The 22883-nt window shown below is 42.8% G+C and overlaps 1 protein-coding gene across 2 annotated transcripts in view; it reads right to left on the bottom strand.

Moving 5' to 3' along the window:
• The window catches only part of LOC126095172 (uncharacterized), a 1128014-nt gene that overhangs the window by 480811 nt on the left and 624320 nt on the right, over positions 1–22883 (bottom strand). For both annotated transcript variants that reach the window (XM_049909900.1, XM_049909901.1), the window contains exon 3: positions 21761–21884. In XM_049909900.1, coding sequence (XP_049765857.1) covers positions 21761–21862 — 102 coding nt within the window. In that variant the 5' untranslated portion in view covers positions 21863–21884. The remainder of the gene's footprint in view (positions 1–21760; positions 21885–22883) is intronic.

Here is a 22883-nt window from a genome sequence, read left to right as displayed (position 1 = left end):
TAGGGATCACCTGAACGGGGCAGTGCAGTTGTTATGATACTGACTTCGTATTTGGAAGGATGATGTCCATATCCGACGGCTAGGTAGGATTTAACAGTAACAAGGTCTGTTCACAGTGTGACGTATCAGGCAGTAATTGAATGTTAGAGGGCACGATCGCACTACTGCGGATTTCATTGCGTCAGAGCGGATCCGAGTACGTGAACTCCACAGTGGAAACAATGGCTGGGTGTGGTAGGAAGTGGAGTGAGAATGGCGGCCGCTTTCATTTCAGTAACCGTGTCGTGACGAGCATCGGTTTCACAGCCCGCAAGCCAAGGTCAGCCACGACTGAAGCCGACGAGAAGCTGTTGCCCTCAAGACCTCTCTTTGGTTACGATACTACACTCCTGGAAATGGAAAAAAGAACACATTGACACCGGTGTGTCAGACCCACCATACTTGCTCCGGACACTGCGAGAGGGCTGTACAAGCAATGATCACACGCACGGCACTGCGGACACACCAGGAACCGCGGTATTGGCCGTCGAATGGCGCTAGCTGCGCAGCATTTGTGCACCGCCGCCGTCAGTGTCAGCCAGTTTGTCGTGGCATACGGAGCTCCATCGCAGTCTTCAACACTGGTAGCATGCCGCGACAGCGTGGACGTGAACCGTATGTGCAGTTGACGCACTTTGAGCGAGGGCGTATAGTGGGCATGCGGGAGGCCGGGTGGACGTACCGCCGAATTGCTCAACACGTGGGGCGTGAGGTCTCCACAGTACATCGATGTTGTCGCCAGTGGTCGGCGGAAGGTGCACGTGCCCGTCGACCTGGGACCGGACCGCAGCGACGCACGGATGCACGCCAAGACCGTAGGATCCTACGCAGTGCCGTAGGGGACCGCACCGCCACTTCCCAGCAAATTAGGGACACTGTTGCTCCTGGGGTATCGGCGAGGACCATTCGCAACCGTCTCCATGAAGCTGGGCTACGGTCCCGCACACCGTTAGGCCGTCTTCCGCTCACGCCCCAACATCGTGCAGCCCGCCTCCAGTGGTGTCGCGACAGGCGTGAATGGAGGGACGAATGGAGACGTGTCGTCTTCAGCGATGAGAGTCGCTTCTGCCTTGGTGCCAATGATGGTCGTATGCGTGTTTGGCGCCGTGCAGGTGAGTGCCACAATCAGGACTGCATACGACCGAGGCACACAGGGCCAACACCCGGCATCATGGTGTGGGGAGCGGTCTCCTACACTGGCCGTACACCACTTGTGATCGTCGAGGGGACACTGAATAGTGCACGGTACATCCAAACCGTCATCGAACCCATCGTTCTACCATTCCTAGACCGGCAAGGGAACTTGCTGTTCCAACAGGACAATGCACGTCCGCATGTATCCCGTGCCACCCAACGTGCTCTAGAAGGTGTAAGTCAACTACCCTGGCCAGCAAGATCTCCGGATCTGTCCCCCATTGAGCATGTTTGGGACTGGATGAAGCGTCGTCTCACGCGGTCTGCACGTCCAGCACGAACGCTGGTCCAACTGAGGCGCCAGGTGGAAATGGCATGGCAAGCCGTTCCACAGGACTACATCCAGCATCTCTACGATCGTCTCCATGGGAGAATAGCAGCCTGCATTGCTGCGAAAGGTGGATATACACTGTACTAGTGCCGACATTGTGCATGCTCTGTTGCCTGTGTCTATGTGCCAGTGGTTCTGTCAGTGTGATCATGTGATGTATCTGACCCCAGGAATGTGTCAATAAAGTTTCCCCTTCCTGGGACAATGAATTCACGGTGTTCTTATTTCAATTTCCAGGAGTGTATAAGCAAGCACGTTATTTAATCATTACTGAATATTAACGATGACTGAGAATGGATTCAGTGCGGTCCTCACATAGGGAACTCACAGTCGTGTATTAGGAACAAACAGTATACAGATATCCCACTGTGGACAGAGAATCCTCCTGATTGGTCTTCTGTACAACGTCTTATCAGTTTAAGAGCGTCTTCGCACCACGGAGGTGACAGCTCGTTTAATGAAGAAATTGTATACACAGAGGGGCTCAGAGGTAATGTTCTCATTCTGGGATGTATTCCACTGGCGACCGCTGCTTTGAACCTAATACGACTCATTAAATCGTTTCAGAGCTGGTCTCCATAGCGAGTAGCTTTCCCTCTTAAGCCACAGTAAAGCTTAAAGCTTGTAATAAAACAAGAACTTCCATAATATTACTCCTAGCAGAAATGACCATGCACATACAATAAAAGTGGGAAAACCTGTTACATCTCTTACGAAACGTACACAACATACTGTAAATTTAGGAGTCATTAAAACCATAAAATTCTGTCTGTTTCCAGTATGAGCACTATGGGACTTAACTTCTGAGGTCATCAGTCCCCTAGAACTTACAACTACTTAAACCTAACTAACCTAAGGACATCACACACATCCACACCCGAGGCAGGATTCGAACCTGCGACCGTAGCGGTCGCGCGTTTCCAGACTGAAGCGCTCGGTCACTCCAGCCGGCACAGAGAGAAGTCTGCAGAAGTAAAAGTAGCTTCGGGCGTGTCTGAAGGGGTATTATAGAATTAATATAAGTGGCTTAGTAGATTACGTCGGAAGTTCCATGACGCTTTTCGACGATGATGCTGTTGTATACCGAGAATTCGACTCTAGACAGTTGTAACAAATTACGGGAAGACTTACAGAGAATCGACGCTTTGTGCGTCGAGTAGCAATTGACCCTGAACGTCAAGAAATGTATTACATTGTGAATTTGTAGATAGAAAGACCCTCTTTCGTATGATTACACGATTGCAGAACAGTAACGGGAAGCAATTACTTCCGTAAAATACCTCGGAGTATGCGTACAGCCGCATAAAATTAATAGCGGATATGGCAAAGTCAGACCGAGACTCATTAAAAGAATCCCGATCAAATATTGTCCATCGACAAAGGAGATGGCTTACAAAACTGTAGTTCGATCAATACTTAAAAACTGCTCGTCAGTCTGGGATCCATACCAGATGGAACTGACACAGAGAATAGAGCAGATAGAAAGAAGAGCTAAACGTTTCGTTGTAGGTTCATTTACTAAGTGCGAAAGTGTCACGGAGATCCCCGGTAAACTTCAGTGGTACACGCTGCAGGACACGTCCTGCATCATCTTATAGTTTACCGCTAAAATTGTTAGATTACGTTCCTAGATTCTTCAGCCTGTTTACTGCTTCTTCCTTCGTATATCTTTCAAAGATATCATGATGAAAAAATTAGAGGGATTCGAGCCCTCACAAAGGCTTGTCAGCAGTCGTTCATCCCTCGTACAATTCACAACTGGAACAGTAGAAGAGGACGTGGCACAAGTACACGAAGTATCGTCCTCCACATAACGTAAGTGGGCTTGCCGACTACATATGTAGATGTAGATGGAAAACTATTCATTAATACTCTTCAACAAGCAGGAGAGGCCCCACGTTGGCTTTGCAATAACATAGTATGGCGAATACTGATGTGTAAACAAATGCTATGCATCACTAAACTATCATAACTGAAGTTTCACGTAGTCTAAATACTCCACCAAGGGAAGCATTATGACTTTTTTCCGACTAATTCCAGCCTACTGACTTAATGGAGAATGCTGGTAGTATATCTACGCCGATTCTGCCCAATTTTTTTCACAAGTTCATAAGTTTCGATTTGTCTAAATTACTTGACACAGATTATTGACGTACCCTGCCGTTACAGCCAAGATGGCAGCAGCCGTTTTGATTGGTTGCAGAGGATAGATGTTTTACATTTCCCAGTATCACAACTGAGGTAGTTTTACTATCTTTGATTTTGATTGACTGTTTCATTTTAATGGCTCCTAGAATACTCAACAACCCTTGTCTAGGCAATCACAGCCCAGCATTTTAGGGGCCATTAAAATGAAGCAGTCAGTCAAAATCTAAGATGGCGAAACTACCTCAGTTGTGTTAATAGTAAACGTAAAACCTCTCCCATTTCCAGCTAATCATCGGCTAGTATTTTATGGCCATTCAAATGAAACAGCCAATTAAAGTCTAACATGACGGAACCAGCGAAGTTGAGCTGGTAGAGAAACATCTAAGGAACTAGCCCGGATGTGGTTTGTAGTCCTTCCCCTCTACTCAAATCAGGGCCTACAATTTTAGTCGTAATGAAAGTGAAAGACCTTGTCATAGTGCAGTATTTTATCAGCAATCAAAATGAAATCAAAATGTAACCCCAGTGCCCTCATCTCGCTTGTGATAAAAATATTCAAACGACGTGAACTATTTGTCAGAAATTACGTTTGCAGTATATCCTTACCTAAAATACGTTATTAATACACAAAAATTCCAAAGAACATGTAAACTCAACCTTAAGTGTGTAAAATGGCGTCAAGTTAAAAAAATTATTGTCAGCTATGTTATCATTCCTGGCTATAAAAAATTGTTTGCGGACTGTCTTGCCAGTCGCACCTGTAAATTTCATTGAAAATTGTATACAGTGTTACGGAACATAAGAACGAGTATAAAAAACATCTTCATAAATAGTTAAAATAAATGTTTCATAACGCAATGTAACAACTTAGTACTACACTGTTGTTATAGATGAGTTTAACTTGAAATACTATCCTGCAAAAGCTTCAAAAACGTGAAATATAATGACCTGCTGATATATGCTGCTGTTGCTTGTCATTATCAATAAATGGCTGCTCTTGTAAATATCCTAAACACGATTATAGTACCACGCTTTGTTTAAGACATAACTGAGCCTTAATTAATTATTTTCCACATCTAAGATAATCCTCTTCATGAGCAACAATGTTCTTTCAAAGTCTAAAGTTTGTGCAGTGCGAAAAGCTGCAGTGTTTACATCACGCATCGCAATGTTACACTCCCTTCCTCCCTTCCCTAACACACGAATATCCGTCAGATTGGTGTCTAAAATATGACTGTGAACTGCAAGATTATCCCCGAAGGCTTTTTCCATGCCTTAATAGTTACAAATAAAATGCTAAACAGATATGTTCGTCTTAGAAGATCGACAATAACCTACATGTTGATAAAAATACTTACACAAAGGCAATCTGAACGTAATAATGTAGGCCTACTCTCGGAGTGGCTAAGTACATCCTCAAATAAAATATTTTGACAGTTTTATGTGTTCCAATGGTATCTAAATACGCAAAGAGTGCTACTATTTCAATCTGATGCCGTCTACTTTAAAAACTTAAAATTTTCATTAATGTTTCATCACTAATTTAGGAGGTAATATTTAACGAGAAAGAATATAATCGGTAATATTGATGGGCAGTTATTGATTTTTATTCCTATTGAGCCTAGTAGAGGTTATGTAGGTCGACACTAAGCAAAAACTGAAATGTGCCATCCAGTCGAGACGCCCAGGATGGTCGACGGACGCTAACAGTCTGTTGCAGGACAATGTCCACCCAGATGTTGCCAAACTTGTTCCGACTACGCAGCAGAAGTATCGCTGTAAGTCCTTGCTCGTCCTCCACACAGTACGGACTTCTCCCTAAGTGATTTACGTATTTTTGGAGCCCTGAAAAAAGACATTCGTGGCCGTCGATTTGCTTGGGACGAAGAGATATACTCGTCCGTACAACCGTGGTTCCGGAGGGAACCTCTACCATTTCTCCATGAAGGTACTGACCGTCTTGACTAAAAAAAAAAAAAAAGTTTCCAATGGCTCTGGGCACTATGGGCTTTACATCTGAGGTCATCAGTCCCCTAGAACTAAGAACTACTTAAACCCAACTAACCTAAGGACATCACACACATCCATGCCCGAGGCAAGATTCGAACCTACGACCGTAGCGGTCGCGCGGTTCCAGACTGAAGCGCCTAGAACCACTCGCCCACACTATGACGACTGCATCAACATATACAGCGATTCCTTTTGGAAAACTTAATAGCTTACTCACTTTACTTAATCATTTGTTATGGAAAGAAATTTAACAAAATAACTTTGGTTGAAGTCTTTTGAAAATTACTGAAATATTTATTCAAAATTTCTTACGGGTTGAGTTAGGTAAAAAAAATAATAACAATGAGACGCTGTACAAAAAGATTCAGCATAAATGAGAGTTTTATTACAAAATCTTTCTGATATTAGCCCTAGAGAGAAGAGTTTCCTAACGTTTACAAAATTTGGTGAGTACTCACTTAAGCGATGATATTGCCGTGTCGTCATACAACGTTTCCCGCTCGTAAACAATAAGTATAATGCATGTAATAAATGCTGCTGTAACTCTCCTCTTGAACGTAATCTCTCGTCTTTAGATGCAGAAGGAGATGCGATATTTACGATCTCTTCTCATTGACTTACGTGTAAACGGCGATGCAGACCACACTTAGAGACGTGCAAACACGTGATGTATATTGCATCACAGTGCTTGTTAATCATTTCTCATTACAGTTTAAACGTTGCAGATTTCACATTAGTTTGTTATGTGAAGCAATTTATACACCACAGTCCGTGATGTCCATCAGAAACGTTGACTCGGCAAACATGTTGCTCCACATTCTAAACACTAGTGTTAGAATTATTATTAAGGGAAATATTATTCCGTGGCAAGAAGTTAATTCCATTACGAAAAAATCACAGTCTTCACTCTTCATAGAACGAATTCTGCACTGTGTAATTGTCTCCTCACAGCCCCGACAGATTGCCTTCACGTTATTAGTTTGCTTGAGAGTAAGTGATAATAGAATCAGTTTTATTTATATGCTCATAAAGTTCACAGTTCGGCGGAAACCGTCCATACGGGACACACGAAACGGCACTGTCCACACCTAGTACTTTTCAAGTTCACTTTATGAGACGACAGTCGACGATGTGAAAGTATTATAACATATTTATATTTTAAATTTGCAGAACACGATACGCATCGAAAAAAATTCGTGTTGTTCACACCTAATATTCTGACCAGTCCGCAACCAAGTGACTTTCCTGACTGCGTGTTGCATTTACAAATTTCATTTCGAGGTGTTATTTCACAATATAAAGCGATGTGATCTGTGTAACTTTTAGTTTCATGGTTTGTGGTGGGGTGTAGCCATCGATTAGCTCCTCAGAGGCAATTTATTTCTGTAATCGGTGATAAGCGCCGTTTGATGTGCTGTAAAGAGCGTCACCAAGGACAATGGGTGACTGGAAACTACTGAATTCGATTAATGAATCACACTGCACAATCTGGTATCTGTTGTTAGCGTTTGGGTTTTGGCGAATGCTAGGAGAACTCAACCTACCCTCATACGTAGTGCCAGCACAGACGTTCGGAGAAAGTGGTGTTACAGGATGTGGGTGATTTTCGTGGTTAGGCTGTGGTTCTGTCATTGTGCCTACGAAAACTACGTGCGTAAGGATACGAGCTGATTTTTCGGCATTGCGTACTACACTACTGGCCATTAAAACTGCTACACCAAGAAGAAATGTAGATGATAAACGGGTATTCAAGGGACAAATATGTTATACTAGAGCTGACATGTGATTACATTTTCACGCAATTTGGGTGGATAGATCCTGAGAAATCAGTACCCAGAACAACCACTTCTGGCCGTAATAACGGCCTTGATACGCCTGGACATTGAGTCAACCAGAGCTTGGATGGCGTTTACAGGTACAGCTGCCCATGCAACTTCAACACGATACTACAGTTAATCAAGAGTAGTGACTGGCGTATTGTGACGAGCCAGTTGCTCGGCCACCATCGACCAGATGTTTTTAATTAGTGAGAGATCTTGAGAATGTGCTGGTCAGGGCAGCAGTCGAACATTTTCTGTATCCAGAAAGGCCCGTACAAGACATGCAATATGCGGTCGTGCATTATCCTGCTAAATGTAAGGTTTCGCAGGGATCGAATGAAGGGCAGAGCCACGGGTCGTAACACATCTGAAATGTAACGTTCACTGTTCAAATTACCGTCAATGCGAACAAGAGGTGACCGAGACGTGTAACCAATGGCACCCCATACCAACACGCCGGGTGATACGCCAGTATGGCGATGACTAATACACGCTTCCAATGTGCGTTTATCGCGATGTCGCCAAACACGGATGAGACCATCATGATGCTGTAAACAGAACCAGGATTTATCCGAAAAAAATGACGGTTTGCCATTCGTGCACCCAGGTTCGTCGTTGAGTACACCATCGCGGCGCTCCTGTCTGTGATGCAGCGTCAAGGGTACCGCAACCATGGTCTCCGAGATGATAGTCCATGCTGCTGCAAACGTCGTCGAACTGTTGGTGCAGATGGTTGTTGTCTTGCAAACGTCCCCGTCTGTTGACTCACGGATCGAGACGTGGCTGCACGATCCGTTACAGCCATGCAGATAAGGCGCCTGCCATCTCGACTACTAGTGACACGAAGCCGTTGGAATCCAGCACGGCGTTCCCTATTACCCTCCTGAACCCACCGATTCCATATTCTTCCAACAGTCATTGGATCTCGACCAACGCGAGCAACAATGTCGCGATACGATAAATCGCAATCACGATAGGCTAGAATCCGACCTTTATCAAAGTCGGAAACGTGATGGTACGCATTTATCCTCCTTACACGAGGAATCACAACAACATTATACCAGGCAACGCCGGTCAACTGCTGTTTTTGTATGAGAAATCGGTTGGAAACTTTCCCCATGTCAGCACGTTGTAGGTGTCGCCACCGGCGCCATTCTTGTGTGAATACTCTGAAAAGCTAATCATTTGCATATCTCTGTATCTTATTGCTGTCGGTTAAATTTCGTGTCTGTAGCACGTCATCTTAGTTGTGTAGCAATTTTAATCGCCAGTAGTGTATATGCAGTAGAGGAACAGTTCTAGGGTGACGGTTGTATCAGCAAGACAATGCACATTGTTGTAAAGCATCGTCTGTGCGGCATTAGTTTTTGGATTGTAACATTCGCCAAATGGACTGGCCAGCCAAGAGATCTGACCCCTGCCGAATGGAACCTCTTTGGGATGTATTAGAACGTGTTTTCGCGCCGTATTCCAGTATCCACCACCGCTACCATCTATGGTTTCGGTATTGATGTAGTCTGTGCTTCCATTACTCCACAGACATTCAGACACCTCAATGAGAGTGTCCTCAGTAGAGTTCAAGCCCTCATAAAGGCGATACTTGTGATCAGACAGTGGGTCTCTGGCTTCCGACAGTGATGTCGGTGCCCTGCAGTGTCCATGGTAGACGAGTTCTCGAGCTGCCTGTAAGAGGTGCCAGGGGTCCGTCACATGGCCTGGGGACTGACTTCCAGATAGAGATATAACCCCAGGCCACTACTAGAAGCTAAAAATCTTTCTGTGCTATAGTCTCCAAGTTGACTACACCAGACGTCCATGACCTCCATGTTTACTGGATTTCCACGTGCTTCGGGATCCTGTTTTACGGATTGCTGAGGAATTTACTTGCCCCTGGACTCTCTGGACTATTCTCTTCGTGTTTTCTGCAACTTACAACAACACTGAAGTACTAAGTTTAAATAGTGTATTCATATTGTCTGTGGAATAAAGATAATGTCTACCGTAGCAGGTGTAACAAGCAGCTTAAAGGAACACCCATGACTATCTTTGATGAGCGAAAGTAAACCAAATGCATTTCAAGAGTTATCTTCACACAAAAGCAAGGTGAAGCGTTAGTGTACAGGTTCTTCACTCTGTGTATCAGGCCTTACGCTTTGGCAATAGAACTGTCTCTTCTTATCGGTCTCGTAAGACGCTCAAACTTATTGTAGCACAACTTTCTACTTCTCAATTACTCCAGGTTTGCACAGTACTGTGGTGCATCGTACACTGATAACAAATCTTTGACAAATATTCCACAAATTTAGTCGTGTACTCTTAAGTTTATCTCACTATACTTGTTCTCAAAGATAACCAGATTTCTTTCTTAGAATTATTTTATTGTAACATCACGTTGAGAGGCATTTCTACACAACTAAGAAACAGGCACCGGAATAATTAAAACAATGAATTCCAGTAGAGATGTGAGACGGTCTGAAACTTCTCTTCAGTACAGGATGCAAACTGATGGGTGACGTCAAACTGTGATGGGAAGGGCTGTACGCTGTGTACGAGGAACCGGGGAGGGAAGAGCGCTGTGTACGGTGGTCTACGTCGCACTGTCCTTACCGTAAATTTGGAATAATTAGGAAGTCTCTTTGAACATGTAAAACAGCTAGTAATTAGCATCTGACGGCGAGCTCACAAATTCTGACGTGGGAATTTTCAGCGTACTAAATCCCGTACGTAAATTGCATGCTGTTAACACGACACTCGACGAGCAATTAATATTAACTTATAGATGGGAAAGAAAATAAGAGAAAATGATTCTCATGTCTCTAGACAAACAAAACGTTCCTACGTTTAGGTAAGAAAGGAATCTTGGTGTAACTTATACCAGTGACTGCAGTAACCCACTTGTGCAGACGATGACTTACTTTCACTAGATGAGCAATAAATTTCTTTGTATAAGTAGGTTAGATAATAAGAGTAAATATTTTTCTTTTCACTTGACAAACAATAAATTCCGTCAAGTAGATGCGAAATGAAACAATGTGCAACTTGTACCAGAGATTGAAATAAGCCACCTCTATCCAGAACGAGTTTTTTCTTTTGCGTCGAATTATGTGCTATTTATGAGGCTTTCTGGTAGAATATAACTGTGTGCTTTATCTTGTGCGAGACTCAGCTTGCCTTTTTCTGACGTGATGTCTTGTGAAACATGAGTGAGGGGCAACAGGCCCATTCCATATGCCTAGGATTCCGGAAAGTGTTCGACACTGTACACCATTGCAGACTGTTAACGATGGCCCCAGTCTACGGAACAGGTTCTCAGATATGTGATTGACTCGAAGACTGCCTGTGTTATAAAACGCAGTACGTTGTCCTAGACAGCGAGTGTTCATGAGAGACGAAGGTATTTTCAGGAGTGCCTCAGGGAAATGTGATACAAACGCTCTTGATATCCCTTAAATGTTTCATCAGCTTCGTACTACTTTATACATTATTCAGATGCCTTAGGGGCATCGTAGTAACACAAAACCTATTTCCTATTTGGCCACAAAAAAGGACAAATATCCCAAAACTAGTCTAGCCATGTACATTAACGGAAATCCGATGCCACAAAAAGTGTGAAAACAATAAAATTACAGATAAATAAGCAATACCCGTGGCTCTGATCTACGGATTTTATGAAATAAAATAATTTGTGATATTATCGATGTTGATACAATCAACTATTGTGACGAAATATCTACGTTTCAGGCCCTACGAGAGGGGAAGAAGGGTCGGGTTTCCATCCCCGGGGCTTATAATGCTGACGCACTCAGTAGAGTTAAAAAAAGTGCGAACTGAAGTAAGGCGGGCTTAATTTACAGAAGTTTAAATTTATTGCGAGAAGAACACCATCATTTCTGTCAGAAAGTGGTGAGAAAGAGTAATAACAGACACTCCATAATGGAGTGGCGAGTTTCCTTCGTTTACGAGACAGTTCACTTTCCATACTATTGAGCTCGCAGCTGTACTCCCGAAACAAACGAAAACGAGCAGAAAAAGGCACTCTTTTATGTCTTCCCGGATTACTTTAGTGTCTTCTGCGAGATATTGTTGTCATGGTGGCTACGAAGTGAATCCCCTTTGTTGGGATGACCGAATACCCGGTCGCAACGTTCTTACACAATAATCAATAGCTAAAGGCAGCGTTTACTGAACTGTTTGAAGTTACAAAAGCTAAATGGGCACGTCAGTTTTATAATATATCACCAACCCCCCGCCCACCGCATCTTCATTCATTAAGAAATCGAACTCTCATATGGACAACAGTTTCAGACGTATGTTTACTTTACAAATGAGTTAATGTGTTAAATAATAAGATTCGATATTACATTTACAGTTTGTGGAAGTCGCTGATTGCTCTTATAATAGAACACTGGATGAGGTTAATCTGAATGATTTGCGTGCAGTTTTAAGAAAAGTTAGTTTTTCACGCACGTTAATGTTAATGACTTCATATCTCCTGTATTATTTTTAGTAAAATGGTATAATATTGCAGGAACCATGGACCTTGCCATTGGTGGGGAGACTTGCGTGCCTCACCGATACAGATGGCCGTACCGTAGGTGCAACCACAACGGAGGGGTATCTGTTGAGAGGCCAGACAAACGTGTGGTTCCTGAAGAGGGGCAGCAGCCTTTTCAGTGGTTGCAGGGGCAACAGTCCGGATGATTGACTGATCTGGCCTTGCAACACTAAGCAAAACGGTCTTGCTGTGCAGTTACTGCGAACGGCTGAAAGCAAGGGGAAACTACAGTCGTAATTTTTCCCGATGGCATGCAGCTTTACTGTATGGTTAAATGATGATGGCGTCCTCTTGGGTAAAATATTCCGGAGGTAAAATAGTCCCCCATTCGGATCTCCGGGTGGGGACTACTCAAGAGGACGTCGTTATCAGGAGAAAGAAAACTGGCGTTCTACGGATCGGAGCGTGGAATGTCAGATCCCTTAATCAGGCAGGTAGGTTAGAAAATTTAAAAAGGGAAATAGATAGGATGAAGTTAGATATAGTGGGAATTAGTGAAGTTCGGTGGCAGGAGGAACAAGACTTTTGGTCAGATGAATGCAGGGTTATAAATAAAAAATCAAATCGGGGTAATGCAGGAGTAGGTTTAATAATGAATAAAAAAAATAGGACTGCGGGTAAGCTACTACCAACAGCATAGTGAACGCATTATTGTGGCGAAGATAGACACGAAGCCCATGCCTACTACAGGAGCACAAGTTTATATGCCAACTAGCTCTGCACATGATGAAATTGATGCAATGTATGATGAGATAAATTATTCAGGTAGTGAGACGAAAATTTAATAGTCATGGGTGACTGGAAATCGAGTGTAGGAAAAGGGAGAGAAAGAAACATAGTGGGTGAATATGAATTGGGGGAGAGAAATGAAAGAGAAAGCCTGGTCGAATTTTGCACAGAGCATAACTTAATCATACCTAACTCTTGGTTCAAGAATCATAAAAGAAGGTTGTATACATGGTAGAATCCTGGAGATACTAAATGGTATCAGATAGATTATATAATGATAAGACAGAGATTTAGGAACCAGGTTTTAAATTCTAAGACATTACCAGGGGCAGATGTGGACTCTGACCACAATTTATTGGTTATGAACTGTAGATAAAAACTGAAGAAACTGCAAAAGGTGGGAATTTAAGGGGATGGGAACTGGATAAACTGACTAAACCAGAGGTTGTACAGAGTTTCAGGGAGAGCATAAGGGAACAATTGACAGGAATGGGGGAAAGAAATACAGTAGAAGAAGAATGGGTAGCTCTGAGGGATGAAGTAGTGAAGGCAGCAGAGGATCAAGTAGGTAAAAAGACCAGGGCTAGTAGAAATCCTTGGGTAACAGAAGAAATATTGAATTTAATTGATGAAAGGAGAAAATATAAAAATGCAGTAAATGAAGCAGGCAAAAGGGAATACAAACGTCTCAAAAATGAGATCGACAGGTAGTGCCAAATGGCTAAGCAGGGATGGCTAGAGGACAAATGAAGGATGTAAAGGCTTCCCTCACTAGGGGTAAGATAGATACTGCCTACAGGAAAATTAAAGAGACCTTTGGAGAAAAAAGAGCCCCTTGTATAAATATCAAGAGCTCAGATGGAACCCAGTTCTAAGCAAAGAAGGGAAAGCAGAAAGTTGGAAGCAGTATACAGAGCGTCTGTACAAGGGCGATGTACTTGAGGACAATATTATGGAAATGGAAAAGGATGTAGATGAAGATGAAATGGGAGGTATGACACTGCGTGAAGAGTTTGACAGACCTGAAAGACCTGAGTCGAAACAAGGCTCCCGGAGTAGACAACATTCCATTAGTACTACTGACAGCCTTGGGAGAGCCGCTCCTGACAAAACTCTACCATCTGGTGAGCAAGATGTATGAGACAGGCGAAATACCCTCAGACTTCAAGAAGAATATAATAATTCCAATCCCAAAGAAAGCAGGTGTTAACAGATTTGAAAATTACCGAACTATCAGTTCAATAAGTCACGGCTGCAAAATACCAACGCGAATTCTTTACAGACGAATGGAAAAACTAGTAGAAGCCGACCTCGGGGAAGATCAGTTTGGATTCCGTAGAAATGTTGGAACACGTAAAGCAATACCGACCCTAGGACCTATCTTAGAAAATAGAGTAAGGAAAGGCAAACCTACATTTCTAGCATTTGTGGACTTAGAGAAAGCTATTGACAATATTGACTGGAATACTCTCTTTCAAATTCTAAAGATGGCAGGGGTAAAATACAGGGAGCGAAAGGCTATTTACAATTTGTACGGAAACCAGATGGCAATTATAAGAGCTTGGGGCATATAAGGGAAGCAGCGGTTGGGAAGGGAGTGAGACAGAGTTGTAGCCTGACCCCGATGTTATTCAACGAGGAAAATGGAATGTAGTCGAAAATGGAATGTAGTCGAAATAAGTCGGGTGATGCTGACGGAATTAGATTAGGAAAGTAGGTGGAAGTAGAGAGGATATCAAATGAAGACTGGTAATGACAAGAAAAACGTTTCTGAAGAAGAGAAATTTGTTAACATCGACTATAGATTTAAGTGTCAGGAAGTCGTTTCTGAAAGTATTTGTATGGAGTGTAGCCATGTATGGAAGTGAAACATGGACGATAAATAGTTCCGACAAGAAGAGAATAGAAGCTTTCGAAATATGGTGCTACAGAAGAATTCTGAAGATTAGATGGGTAGATCACATAACTAATGAGGAGGTATTGAATAGAATTGGGGAGAAGAGGAGTTTGTGGCACAACTTCACAAGAAGAAGGGATCGGTTGTAGGACATGTTCTGAGGCATCAAAGGATCACAAATTTAGCATTGGAGGGCAACGTGCAGGGTGAAAATCGTAGAGGGAGACCAAGAGATGAATACACTAAGCAGATTCAGAAGCATGTAGATTGCAGTAAGTACTGGGAGATGAAGAAGCTTGCACAGGATAGAGTAGCATGGAGAGCTGCAACAAACCAGTCTCAGGACTGAAGACAACAACAGCAACATTGCAGGTGCGTTAAACGCTATATGTGGATACTGTCAGAAAATGAATGGGGCATAGATGTGGTAGTAATGGAGTAATAAATTATAACGTCAGTTTTATATCATGAACAGTGAAAATGTAATAAGCGACAAAAAGTTCCGAAAATGTTTTTTATTATTTATAAAGTTGTTTGAAGTCGCTAAGTGATCTCATTCCTAAACACTAAACGAATAGAGCCTGGGTAATTGCGGCAAGTGAGTTATGTTGTCTCAAGTTTCACAGTTTCAAACCTTAATACTTGAGTTATTGTGTTAAGCCTTTAACGCAGGGTCACAGCTCCTAATGTGAAGCTTTAGAGATTTCTTTGAATTTTTGAAATAAGTCAATAATAGTATGAAATTACATTTTTGTGGCTTCTGGAATTCTTTAGATATGCAACCTATGACTGGAATTCGATGAAACTTTTAGGCAACTTCCTGGCAGATTAAAACTGCGTGCCGGACCGAGACTCGAACTCGGGACCTTTGCCTATCGCGGGCCCGTGCTCTACCATCTGAGCTACCCAAGCACGACTCCCGACCCCTCCCCACAGCTTCAGTTCTGCCCAACCTATAACTGGAATTCGATGAAACTTTTAGGCAACTTCCTGGCAGATTAAAACTGCGTGCCGGACCGAGACTCGAACTCGGGACCTTTGCCTATCGCGGGCCCGTGCTCTACCATCTGAGCTACCCAAGCACGACTCCCGACCCCTCCCCACAGCTTCAGTTCTGCCAGTCTCTCGTCTCCTACCTCCCAAACTTTCTGGAAACTTTTACGTGTTTAGTAATATAAACATAGTCTTTAGACTCATTCATAAAACTGTACACTAGTTTGTTGTTACCACTGAAACATCCTTTTCTACACGAAAAATTCTTTTTTACCTTGAGTTGAAACATACGGGTTGGGAACACTTCGTCGACAGTATAAAACTATTTCCTAACGTTTCTTCTCGACTGCGAGAACCATCATCGGAGATTAAAGAATAACTGCATCAAATGTTCAACGGATTTCCGAATTTATAGAACCGTATAGAGGGAACCACCATTTTTCACGTAAGAACATGTCTGATTAGTGTCATCGATTTCGATTAATGGTAGTCGACCGTAATTCTGTTAACACGAAGAGGGCATTCATATTTCAGTGACATAACTCCTTTTTCTTTTCCGTAGGAATTTACATGGCGTGTGTGCTCTGTGTGGCCTCTCTACACCAACGTGCATGATAATACACTGTCTCTGCTAAAACGCTAGCTAGTATCGCTGAATTTTATTTCATGGTTTGCAGCTCAGAAAGCATGTATCTCTGTGGACTATTTGTAAGTTTGCCCGAGGCGACAGTTCCTTTTATGTTTGGATAAGCGGTTGTTGACCTTTCTTTTTGTGATTCCAATGTATATTGGGCCACAATTAATATATATATATATATATATATATATATATATATATATATATGAAAAGTCGCTAGCGGATAACGTACATCTTTATATATCAACTATGGCTTCGCAACCTGTAAACTTTAACTGTGGTAAACACAGACCGTGAAAGCCTACATCCTACATTGTATCATTCCTTTTTATGTTTGGTATGTGATAGATCTTTGTAGAGATTGTCACAGGAATTCAAAATTACTGACTTTAGAGACGTGATAGCCAAGCTGAATGAACGACAACGTGCGCTGAAGACGCAGGTACTGTATCCTGAATATTAATAAACTAGAATAACAAATGTTTCTGTTGTAACACAAAAGAGACGAATATGTCCTTGGCAGAGTTAGAGATGTAAACTAGCTTTTCGACGTATTTGATGTCTTCATTGACATTACAATCGAAACATCTGGACATATTCGCTGCTCATTATGAGATAACTTTCTTCCCCAAGGCAGTGGGCCCTCTCAGCTGCATTCCGTTGGCGCACCTTACCCTCCAATTTATAGGCTAGAGTCCCCGATCCTGTGTCCAAAACCTGAAAGAATCAGCAACTGTTGTGATCCAATGCAATGAGCTATATCGTGCTACACAATTTCAGAACCATACTCCTAGTTTAACCCTGTTGCCTCGTATTTAGTTTCATAAACACCTGTACATTTTCATGTTTTCTTTTCGAACAACGTTATCCAATATTCATCCTATAGCAGAGTCTGATGTGTAGTGCCCAAGGCTTTAACGTTTGGTATGCTACCATTACTCAATATTCATCTGATCTCACTTTCACTCGTTGTGGAGTAACTGTCAGATGAGATATCATTTTGATAGTGCAACACAGCGGCAGATGAGATGTGTGGATGTTATACCAAGGTTTCGGCGTCTAATCAGTTTTGTTACCGCATGAAAAATCGTTCTTTGTCACACGAGTGAGTTTCATCTGTCCATTTTCGTGTTTCTCTGGCAGTTTTGTCCCCAATTACGTGATTAAGTATTTCGTGGAGTATTTGTTTCTGTTACCACATTTATTATCTAACATGATACGTCCTATAGAAAAAATTACTTATACCGTACATTACGCGATCGAAAAAATACAATCGCCCATTAATTTCAATTTTACTCTCATATAAATACGTGGCCCCTTATTCTGAACTAACTGATACTGTCGATGTCCATCTTGAGCTAAGATATCACTGTTGTCAGAAGCAAAAGATATAACAAAAGAATATAAAACTGTCTCTGAAAGCGTAAATCGAAAACAAGAGTCAAAACACCCATCCTTGACACATTCAACTGTTCGCCATCTTTTTTCTTATCTTGTAAACAGTGATACAGTGCAGTTTCACAGCGAAAACCATGTGGAAACCTGTAAAAGTGTCAACCTGCTACATATAGAAACGCAAACACCCAGTTTTTCCCAGAGAAAGAGAGTGAGAGATAGAAGGAAAAGACTTCAACATTTATTAAGACGGTATAAAGTGAAATTCTGCATCTACCAGATTGTACGGAAGTAAAACGCTGTCTTTCCAGTTATTTCATAGAAAAAATAAAAAACTCACTGAAAATGCTGTAACTTGGAATCAAACTTAACATAAAGCATTAGTGTGAGTATCGATCGTGTCATGTTTAATTTGATTATAATTAAAGTTATACCTTCGAACCGCTGTAGAAATAACCACTGGTCAGAATGACGTCAAATTGCAGCGGAATTTCATCGGAGAAGGGGAAAAACGTACGATAGAAGAAAAAAAAAACTAGTGTGAATATTGATCAATATATGGCGCTGTATGTTTCAGAATACGTAAATGAAAACACCTGTCATGCGCACGACCCATTGAAGTTGGTATAAACACGCCAGGTACACGGCTTTTCCTCCTTTCGCGTCTGCGACGTTCGCCATGGCTGAAGGATCGCGCTCTGCTTGTAAAGCTGTATTACAAGAATGATGACTGTGCACACGTCGCTCTGCAGACGTTCCAGACACTGAAGGGCTTGAAAAAAGGCGTTGGTCCGATGAGTGCCGTGGGTCTGGAGAAAATGATTAGGAAATCCGAAAGGACGGTTTTTTTTTTTTTGGTGTGAAACCTCCTAGAGGAGGAAAGGAACTGATTCGACGTCGGTGGAAGCAGTGGCCATAGCAGTGCAGGAGGAGACGAGTGGTGTTGTGCAAACGTGCAGTGCACGGAGAATTGCTCGAACGTTGGACATACCCGTGAGGAAGGTGAGTAAAATCCTACGAAACATCCTTCTTTGCTATCCATTCAAGATTACCTGTGTGCACGAGTTGTTTCCTGTTGTCCTGCCAGCAAGAGAGATCTTTGCTTTAGAATTTCTTGCTCGCATAGAAGTGCGCAATGATTGGACGTAGAAGATTTTGTGTACAGGCGAAGCCCACTTCCATCTGACATAATATGTCAATACCCAGAATTGTCGAATATGGGCAACGGAAAATCCACACGGAAATCAACCAGTACCACTTCATCCTGAAAAGGTCACTGTGTGGTGAGTGTTTACAGCATCGTTTATCACGCGGCCATATGTTTTGGAGGAGACATTTGCATCCGGTCCTGTTGCGTGCACAGTGACTGGTAAGCGGTATGAGTGTCCTCTGTGCAACCACGTCATTCCAGCTCCCCAACAGCGTGGATTTGTGGATGGGATCATTTTTATGCAAGATTGCGCACATCCGCACATTGCAAATCCAGTTAAGCAACTGCTGAAGCGCCATTTCGGAAATTCTAGAATTAAGAGCGGCCGTTTCCCTACAGCCTGGCCGTCTCTTTCGCCTGATCTTAATCCGTCTGACATCTGGTTCTGCGGGTGTCTGAAAGATGTTGCGTTCAGTGTTACGACTGCAAACTTAGCTGCATTGAAGGCACGCATTGCGCAACACATTCTGAACGTGGCCCGGGAACACTTCGTTCAGTTGTGTAACATGCTCCTTCTCGATTTTAACTTGTTGCATAAAACGGTGTACAGCATACTGAACATGTTTTGTACCAGTCACATGGTGATTAATAATCCGGTTTGATTCTGATTGATGCTTTTTATGCGGTTATTGGCCCCACGACAATTGAAAACCGATTTTTCCCATCCGATGTGATATGACCTTGACTTGGTGGATGGGATTACGTAACTAACAGTATCACACCTGTATACTCATGCACTCTGAGTAGTACAGTTGGTTTAACGCCAGACGTCCACCTTAGTCATTGTTGTATGATTGATACTTCATATGTAGGCGACCACTATTACATTATGATACTTACACCGCCATCTATTGCTACATTTTGTAACTATTTTTTCTGTGCCATACGTTTTCTCCCTTCTCCGATAATAGTTCGTTGCAATTTGACGCCATTCTGGCCAGTGGTGTTATTTCTACAGCGGTTCGAAAGTGTAACTTTAATTATAATAACCCTGTATAAGAATTAGTATCATCGCGTAAAAGTCGTCTTTTTTTTCACAGGAAACAAATTTAACATTTGTGTAGTTAAATTAACAAAGATGTAACTATGCCCGCTTTGTAAATTCCTTTGCATAAGTGTTTATGCAGTCTTCTGTAATAATTGCTTATCAATTTCTGTAAGAATGATTTAAACGTTTTGGTTGAATATCTACATGACTGGCTAAAATTTTTTGCTTATATGCGTATTATTATCTCTGTTCTGTTGGGTCACACTAGGCAGCAGAGGCCAAACAGTCCTGCATTAGTTGTTGTAAGGAGTTATGTAAGTGAAAGATAGAAAGTCTTGGATGAAGAGAAATGACGTTCTTCACTGTTAAACAGTGGTTTTAAAATACACATGCCTTAAAGTGGGATGTCATTTACTAATTGGACTTGTACCTCCCAGTGGAAATAGTAAAATTTCTTTGTCCAGGTAAAGCCCGTGCAAAAAGTCATGTTCCTGAGAAGACACAACACAGACCAGCAAAAGATTCAGCTGAGCAACAAAATTCTAACATTAACAAAGTGGGCATGCCATTTAGTTTCACCCAGGAATGAGCACCATCCCTGCATTCTATAAGTCATAACACATACTCATTAACGAAAGAGCGTGTTACAGAGTTCAGCGAAACACGGTTGGTTAAAAAAGGAGAAAACAATTTTTTTTTTGCTCAGAGCGGAACCTATCGACAAACAAATGAAATAAACAGTTCTTTTTATTTTCTTTCAATGATTAAAAATCAAGTATTTGCCATAGGAACTAATAATATTATAACTGGTGCGAAGTATTTTCGTCAAATGACCGCATCATCCCTTCCTGTAGAGATCCGAAGGGAACAAGTGAGAAGTTCCGACTTAGTCGTCACTCAACCATTTGCCGTTAACTAGCAATGTGCCTGTCAAATGATTACGCTGTCAATTTGCTCAGGCCGCATTCCAATTGCTCATGCAAAATTCCAGCGTCAGGAGGAGTCTCAGCAGCTTGTAGGCATGTCACTGGCGCCGATGCTACAGCCTGACCTACCACAATTGGCCCACATACCATGCTGATAGTTCTCGCAAGGAATTCACTACTCATGTGGCGTATGCGCACATCGCATTTTACTGCCAACAGTGACCCTTGCCTCTCTGCCAGGGAACATCTCGTGGTGCGGCCATAGCAGTACCAGGGGTAACTGGAATGAACGCGCTACCTGGAACTGCGACATACTCGATCACAAACCTGACCTGCTTTCCAGTTCTATTCTGCCTGGCACTGCCGGTGGCTGTTAGGACTGTGGGTAGGACAGCAGCGTAGCGGTATAATGGTGTAGTGTATTGCAGTGGGTACTGACCTGCATGTAGATTACATTGCCGATGGAGGCTCTCCTGGCATATAACTCACTGCATTAGTGTAGCAATAATATAGTGATGTGTAGCCTAGTGTACTGTAGTGTATTGGGTGCTGACATGCACATAGGCTGCACTGGCGGTGATAGAGTACCTGGCAGTCAGCCAACTTCATCAGTGTAACATTACTGTATTGTAGAGTAGTGTTGTGCGGCGGCTTATAACCAGGATGTGGACTGTACTGGTGCCGGCAGCACCTCTCGTGTACAGTCTATTTAATGAGGGCATCGTTAGTGTAGTATAGCGTAGTTACTGTAGTGTGTAGTGAGTTGGTAATGAAATGTGTATAGACTGAACTGGCGATACGGACATTTTGTAGTGCAGCTTACAGCCCCAGTGTAGCGTTGCTGTAGTGTAGTGTAGTGTAGTGTAGTGCAGTGCAGTGGATACTGACCAGCGTGTAGACTGCGCTGGCGATGGCGGCACTCCTGGCGTGCAGCCTACTGCAGACGCGGCCTCGCAGCGCCGAGTAGGGAGACAGCACGGTCGTCCGCATGGCGTCCGCTCCGCATCACAGCCTGCAAACCAGACAACAGCTCCCGTCACACTGGTTGCCGCGCACCCTTGGTAAGCCATAAATGAGGAAGACGAACGGAACAGGACATCGACTAGACAGTGACTCTGCCTGGGGAGAAATTGGAACGGCAGTATATATTGGTCAGCCCTGTCCTCATTTCAGAAACGTCACCTAATACGAAAATGCTGAAACAATGGAGAACAGCTGAGAAAGTATCCAGGAGAGAGGAGAACATTGCTTCTCTATAAAGAAAAATATACAGTGTAAGTGAAGATCGCAGCGTATGCACGTGATGAACCGCTAGTGACAGGGTGATAAGGATTGGTGTATTGCAGGAGTTACTTCTGTGTACCCTGGGACAGTCGTTAGCAAATTATTGCTGTACAGTGGTCAAAGGAAGCCGAAAGTCAGGACACTCACCGTTAGTGCAGCGAGTCTCTCTACTGTAGTCAGGAAGGCATCTTCAATGCTGATAGTGGCACAAATTGGAATACATACGAACATAGTCCTTTAAATTTGAATTTAGCAGATTTGAACTATTCAGTTTGGCAATGGCCTTCTGGATTCCAGAAAAAATTATGTTAGAGATGAAGGTCTTACACTTGGCGGTATATAGGATAATTGGAAATTCCCGTTACAAAAAATGGTTCAAATGTTGTCATCAGTCCCCTAGAACTTAGAACTACTTAAACCTAAGTAACCTAAGGACATCACACACATCCATTCCCGAGGCACGATTCGAACCTGCGACCGTAGCGGTTACGCGGTTCCAGACTGAAGCGCCTAGAACCGCGCGGCCACACGGGCCGGCTCTGTTATAAACCTGTAGAACTTGTAGAGGGGAGTGATACATAATATTCTGAATAGGATCCCACGTCCCGAAACTTCCTGTTTCCGTTCTACGATGGTTTCAGTTCAGATGTTTAACTCACCCCCTTCTGCTTGAGGAATTGAATTAGGCGTGATGAAGTACAATCATTAGGTGACAATGCGGAAGGAA

This window comes from Schistocerca cancellata, chromosome 8 (assembly GCF_023864275.1).
Source record: "Schistocerca cancellata isolate TAMUIC-IGC-003103 chromosome 8, iqSchCanc2.1, whole genome shotgun sequence".
NCBI lineage: Eukaryota > Metazoa > Arthropoda > Insecta > Orthoptera > Acrididae > Schistocerca > Schistocerca cancellata.
This window is presented reverse-complemented; position numbering and strand designations above follow the sequence as displayed.